This window comes from Gymnogyps californianus, chromosome 10 (assembly GCF_018139145.2).
Source record: "Gymnogyps californianus isolate 813 chromosome 10, ASM1813914v2, whole genome shotgun sequence".
NCBI classification, from domain to species: Eukaryota; Metazoa; Chordata; class Aves; order Accipitriformes; family Cathartidae; genus Gymnogyps; species Gymnogyps californianus.
The window spans coordinates 20,982,466-20,989,732 of NC_059480.1; the positions used below are offsets into that span (position 1 = coordinate 20,982,466).

The window sequence follows — 7,267 nt, forward strand, 5'->3', positions numbered from 1 at the left end:
AAGCTGCATCTGTTCTTGATAAACATGAAATGTTATTAAGGCTGAGAAAATACCAAAAGCATGACCAGTAGAAAAATGTAGTTCCTATACTTAGACCTGAATCCTGAGATGTGTTGAGCTCTTTTCATTCCCATTTCAATCAATATAGCTGTTGTAAGAATGACTCTGATTTGGAGTAGATTTTTTGGAAATTGAATTGCTTGCTTGCAGTCTTCTATCTTGGCTGAGCCAACCTGGCTGACCAGCTCAAGATGGAACATTGTGTACCACCACTTCACCCAGGTCTTCCTGGCCCACAGCCAGCACGCACATAACTGCGTTTTGCTTTATTTTGTAGGAGTTAGTTGCACCCCCTTTGACTCCTGTTATACTGCATGCAGGAACTGCCTGGGTAAAATTCCAGTCATTCAGGTGTTACCGATGCTATTCTAGAAGTATTTTGTTGCATAGCTGTGTATATGCAATTTTTTAACATGCAGATATATATATATTTTTTTTTTTTAAATCATTCTGCCTTTATCTGGTTACCCTGGCAAAATAATCCTGTGATGTTTTTGAAGAATAATGCATGACCAACGTATTTTTCTGGTGTCAAACTCCTATCTCTTAATTAAAACTTCCAGTTTTTCCCTAATGGACATGCATTTGCCACCGGATCTGATGATGCCACTTGCCGACTCTTTGACCTACGTGCAGATCAGGAATTAATGATGTATTCGCACGACAATATCATCTGCGGGATCACTTCTGTAGCCTTCTCAAAAAGCGGTCGCCTCTTGCTAGCAGGTTATGATGACTTCAACTGCAATGTGTGGGATACTCTGAAAGGGGAGAGAGCAGGTGAGTACCCATAACTGCAGTGAGCAGAAGTTTTCCACTTCCTTAGCAGAAGATGGATATTCAAAATCTCTGCAAAATGCAGAGCCAGTTCATTGCCAGTGCTATTGCTGATGTTGTGGAATCTGCTTGCTTCCTTTCAACACTGTTTTCTTTTGGAATGGCATCATTTTATTGCATTTGGTTGTATCTTCGAGTTGTTACATTGCATTACAGTTTCATCTATATGACGTGTGGAGTAAATGCTCCAGTCAGTGAAATACTCCTGTTCTTGGGTATTGGCCATTATGTATCTGTTTGCTGGAAGATACCAGCTCTTGAGGCTAAGGAACAGCCTCCAAAATTACGTTACATCTACAGAAAATTTGTTTCGCTGAAGTGTATGAAATTAAGTAATACAAAATTATACATTTGCATTGACTTTTGCACCCATCAGAGGAAGTAATTCAGATAGTAAGTTACAGTAGTCTTTTTGCTTTGGGGACCGTAATTTCCTGCTGTTGGGAGAGAGGGGAAGTGGGACACTTTTAGTCCTTGAATGAGTCACTTCTGTCAGGATAGACAGCACGTTCATAGCATAGCTACATCTTTCTCACTTCGTACAATAATTTAAATGATGGGGCCTGGTTCAGTTTGGAACCCTGATTATGCTGTTCAGACTGAAAATATATCCTTTTCCTTAAGGGACATGAATAGGCTGAGTTTTAATAGACCTGGATGTGGTACCTTGGGAGAGCAGACAAGCGCGAGAATGGGTAGAAGGAAAGCAAAAACAAAGCGGGAAGAGGCAGGGTACAGTGCTCTTTTCTAATAGTCTGACACAGTACATGGGGGATTTTTAATCCTTAGGGTTTGCAAAACGTGGGAAACTGAAGGTGGTTCCTGTATCCAGGGCATTGTCAGAAGACATCGTGTTTGATTTGGGAAGTACTTGATGGCTGGAATTGCTGAAAACAGAGAAAAAACAGTAGAGCCTGATGAGGGATGAGGAGGTCTTTGGGGCAGAAAGAAGGAGAAGTTGTAAGGGCAGAGAGAAAAATGGAGGCAACATGGTGTGTACATATTTTCAAAAACCTCATTGTTGAGATCCTTGATATGGCTGTTGTGATGTATATCGTTCTTCAGGGTAAAGACAAAACGGATGATTAGGTCTTGCGTGACATCTTTTTTAGCAAATTTGAAGACTTACCTGGGAGAGCAGAGTAACAGCTGAAGCCCTTGACATCCTGTGAATATTAACTTCCATTGCTTCTTCTTTTCCAGGTGTCCTTGCTGGCCATGACAACCGTGTCAGCTGTTTAGGTGTTACTGATGACGGCATGGCTGTAGCTACAGGGTCTTGGGACAGTTTTCTCAGAATCTGGAATTAACTGGGAGCCACACATGTACATTCTCCATTTGAGATCTGGAGAGATCAATGCTGCAGCCTATAGCTGTGAAATAACATTTCTACCTTGTATTTGCAGGTGAAGTTTTTCTATTCACTGATTATTACACAAAAAGGCTTTCTGTAAACTAGAAAAAAAATCAAGTGAAGAAATAGGGGAGGGGGGAAGAAATCACTGACTTTTTAAAAGGGGCCAGCACACATAATCATGGTGACCGACAAACTAAGAGCCAGTCTTTTTGGTTTTGGTGGTTTGGTTAGATTGTCCTTGAAGGGTTTTTGCTTGTGCTCAGTCTGCTAATCCTGTACTTTTTTTTGTACATAACAGAATATACACATTATAGCAGCCAATCATGTAACATTTGTCTGTATGTAAAGAAATATGTTTGCATTTTTTAAGGAACTACATTTATAGCTTTGCTTTTAACCCGAGATGTCACTTCTGAGTTTTGTAGTGGATGAACTAGATTGCTGTTTTAAATGTTTTTGTGAATTTACTGTAGATAAAGTGAAGCTAATGGTATGTATGTGTTTTTATAATGGAAGGCATTTGAATTTTTTTTTAAAAGGCCCTGGAGACTCCCAGTTAATACCTACCGCCTTATTCACTCACTTCTTGACCTGCTTGCCTGTTTTTAATCATGGGGGTTCTTCCTTCAAGCCAGTGGTTCCTGGTTCATCCATTGGCAGTCATGGCCTCCAAACACCAAGGAGTTAACGCCAGGCAGACTTGCAACAACAGCAAAAATAATTAAAAAAATAAAATAAAATAAATTCTGCTTCCAGAAGTATTAGCTTCCTTACTGCAGCTTTTCACATCAGTTATTCCACGCGGTCCTTGGGTATGGAAGCCAAGTGACCTGCATTGCTGTCGTTAAGTGGCTGAGTGCTTTTCCTTTTGACAATTCTGCTCTAACTAAATGAGGTAGTTTTGGCCCATCACAAACTCTAGCTGATTTGCACTAGCAAAATGATTTGGCATGATGCTCAGTGCGCAGAAAGCAGTGTATTTGCAAAGCTTGCTCAATTACCACAATCAACTGAGAAATTCAGGAGGACTTTGCTTAAATTCTTAGAGAAGACTTACTTAAATGTGCAGTTAACCGCCTGTAATCCCCCTCCAAATTAGGGGGTTGCCAAAGCATACCACAACCAAAAGTGCTTGTTGTCAGTTATGTGCAGTGTGAATTATAAAAGAAATTGTGTAACTTACAATGAACCAAATAACCTTACTTACCTGTGTGACCCTTTAAAACTTCATACTATAAACTTAGCGACTTGCTTGTTCTCCTGTGGTCACTGAGGTCTGTACCATGGTGGCTTATTAGACGCTAATTGTTCTGCAGCTCTGTCACTGTAAATAGCCATTTCCTCTCCTGTTCCTGATTTTATTCTGATTTTGATGTCAGTTGCTTATAAATGATAGGTTCTGATCAAGTACAGTTGAGTGTAGATATAGGAAAATCGAGTGACCGATGCCCATTTGAAACTACCCGGGAAGATTGCTTAACTTTTTGGTGCCTGGCAGCATGCCTGCGCTTGCAATGGATGTTCTCTTGGGAATCTGAATGTCTGTGGCCTTTTTGGAACGGGGGATTAAGTCTATTGGCTTCTCTTAAGTGACTTATTTTAAAGATACGTGATTTTAAATCATCAGGTTGGAAGATAATGTTAATCTGCCCTCATCTGAAGTTATGGGGAGTCTGGGTATCTCTGGGTCAGGTAGTAAATATAAGTGCCCCGTATCTTGTAATATATCAAAACAGATTTGTGGCTGAGATGACGATTTGTCAAGTCTCTGACGCTTGTGATGCTAAATTTCAGTACTTCCAGACTGTGCCTGTAAACTTGCCATGTCTATAATGATGAAGGTGCCAATAAATGTACCAGTCAATCACAGTAAATTCACTTTTAAAAAAAGAAAAAGGCGCATCTTGTGCTGGAGAAGTATACATTTACTAACAGCAGACTGTGGTGTAGGACCAAAATCTCACTATATTGTAGGTCACAGGAATTCCTCAGCATTTTGCTGTCCGCATTAACAGAACTATTATGGAATTCTTGTTACTCTCTTAAGTGAGCAGCTCTTTGGGATCTTGCAGACTCCGTTTATTTTTTAGTGGTGCATTTGATTATTTTTTTTAACTCACAGCTGCCTTGAGTGAATCATTCTGGAAATTTGTTACTAGGAAATTTTAAGAAAATATTCTTTTTCTAAAAATTTTTTTTCCACAGAAGTGTGTTTTGAAGCAATTTCCTAGTCAACACCTTTGCGAAGACAGGTGCCATTTTTACATTCTGGTATTAAAACTAGTTTCTACTTGGGGAAACTCCAAAAACAATTTTACAAATGTATATAACTTTTCTTAAAAGTTCAGGTAGACTGTAAACGTGATAATGGCTCTCATACAGGTATTACTGCAAATAATTTCACTGTCATTGTTTGATGGGCAATTGTCTGTTGGATTCAGCTGCTTTTAAAAGAAAGAATAAGGAATGCCAGCTACCTGCTAATGAGGTTTCCAAAAGCATCATACAAGTATCTGCCAGCTTTTGCTGTTCGGTTAACCAGTGTTTGTAGTGCTGCAGGTCCTGAGGTGGCTCCTTCTGTGTCGGTGCACAAGGAAACCTGGAAGAGGCTCGAGCACAACTGGGGAAGCAGTAGCTGATGCTTCTTGGGAACTTGTAGAAAGCTTGTGATAGATCCTGCCAAGGTGACGTTTGCTGTTTAATTACTGTCCTGGATATAGGTTCTAAAGCCTACAGATTTAATGTAACACATTGTTATTGTATGAGGCCAAATAATGAACTTGCACAGGCTGTGGTATTTGCTGTTTTTTAAACGGCCATCAGTGACCTTTCAAGATCGATGCCCTTACTAAAATGGGTGCGGTTTTAATGGTAAAAGCTCCAACTCCTCCTAATGTGAGGAAAGTAATAAAACGACCCTTCAAGACAACGGTATGTGCCTATAGTTTAATGGAGGCTCAGGTATGCAGCTTGCGTGATCTCTAACCGTGCACCGCGACAGCAAACTCACTTATACAGCAGATTTTGCAGCACTAGTGCGTACATCTTAACCTGTCTTTAAAAGTTTGTTGCCAGACTACATCATTACCTGACTGACTTTCAAATAACTTATGTAATTACAGAAATGGAGTAACTAAGAACATCGTGCCAAAACGGTGGCAAGGTAACTCTTTCCCAGCCTCTCTTCTGAAAAGTCAATTGTTTATGGCTTGGGAAGTGGAACTATGTGCTTTGCGTAACAAGATTTATTTTATTCAGGTACAGTTTTTTGTCAGCATTTTCTAATGTTAATTTAACTTTGCAATAGGGGATACTAATGAGGCAAGCGCCCGACTCGGGCTTGTTCCCGTGTAGACTCGGACGTCTGTTTATTGGTAGAGATATTGGTTGAGATTCTGGAAACCACAAAAAGCTTCTACGTGGCAGCATGCCGATGTATACTCGCTTGCTCCAGTAACGTGGGCCTGTTTCCATCCGTCTCCAGACCTTTTTTCTTCCAAACATCGCTATCCTCTGCCTTGCTAAATTGCAGATACCGCGCGGTATCATCTGGCAGAACTGATAGTTCAATGTATTGACAACGATATATACCATTTGAAAAGGAACATGGATTCAATAGGCTTTTCCCCCTGCCTAAGGAGAGGGCCTGACCTTGACTTGGCAAAAAGCTGAATTGATGTAACAGCTGGTCCTAGTGTGCTTACTGTAATGCATGGGTTGGAAATAGTTAACTCTTTAATTCAGTTAGTGTAACCGCTTGTCCCACAATGAAGTTCACATTACTTTCAGGTGGAATGAAAACATTGTGAAAACATTCCAAGAGTGCTTAGTCTTTCCTCTTTGAGGACACTGTCACCTCCACTAGGTTTAGTGCTGTGCTTTAAGATGTTGGTGAGAGTATTGGCTAATTCAACTAGTTGGTATAAATGGTTGTGTAGCAGAATGACTGATTTTTGAGATAGCATTTCCTGTAAAAGTAATTAAGCATGGGTTGATGGTGCACTTTGTATACAGTAATCTGGCATGCATGCTGGTAAAACTACTTCCTACACTTCAGAGGCACCACAAGCCTTTTTATCCAATTGCTGGTTATGTAAAATACATGCAGAATGTTAATGCAGTGTTGTTATGGTAAATGTGTGAACAGTGTTACTAATTAATTGATATAACTGATAACAGATTACATGTGCCTGACATTCTTATACCACACAGTATGTTTAGGTTTTAACTAATATGGACTTCGGTGGAATAGTCTTAGATATTTCAAGCCTTTGTTTTACTTACACAATGGTGCTCTCTTTGTGTTTTTCTCCTTTTTTTTTTTTTAAATAAAAGCATCTGAACACTTGTAGTACATATTACATCCAAAGGAGTCCAAAACAAAATGCTTCTAAACATGCTTGATTTTAATTTGCCTTTAGTTTCCAGCATTTCTCATCAGCTAGGTTTTGTTGGGTTTTTTTTTTTTTTTTTACTTGTTGCTGACTACTTTGGAAAACTTCGGTAATGTTACCAATTATGAAGTGATTCTGCACTGCCTTTGGATTGTGTATGTATTCAGAAACAGTCTTAAAGCTTTTATTTAAGCTATTAAAAAAACCAGGGACTTGTGCCATTTGTTCTTTAACAGTGCTGTTGTAAAAAGACTTCCCTGTGAAAAAAAAAATCACTTGCTATGAACTCTGTTTATAGCTTTTTTTTTTTCCACGATGGATCTTTTTCTTTGTATTTGTACAGTGGCTCAGTGAAAGATGTTGCCATGAGTTGATATTGTAACCAATAAACAAGTGCTTTTAACCAGCCTGTATCACTTGTGAATGTTTTATTAGAGCTGTAATAATGAGCGTCCCCCTGTCCTAAAATCAAGATTCTTCCTGTACCACTGACTGTGGACAGACCGGCTGTCCCTACAACAATTAAGTCTTGCTTCTGGTTACCTTGCTGCAGTGAACCGAAGGGAGGGGTGGGCTGTGCGTGTGCTAAACAGCAAAATGTTATGCAAGTAAACTGCCC

At 39.6% G+C, this 7,267-nt stretch overlaps 1 protein-coding gene across 1 annotated transcript in view; it reads left to right on the top strand.

Moving 5' to 3' along the window:
* GNB4 (G protein subunit beta 4) overlaps window positions 1–7,054 on the top strand; it is a 32,878-nt gene extending 25,824 nt beyond the window's left edge. The window contains exons 9-10 of the mRNA XM_050902432.1: window positions 624–840; window positions 2,101–7,054. Of these exons, the coding sequence (XP_050758389.1) occupies window positions 624–840; window positions 2,101–2,207 (324 nt within the window). The 3' untranslated portion in view covers window positions 2,208–7,054. The remainder of the gene's footprint in view (window positions 1–623; window positions 841–2,100) is intronic.
* Window positions 7,055–7,267: the final 213 nt, after the last annotated feature.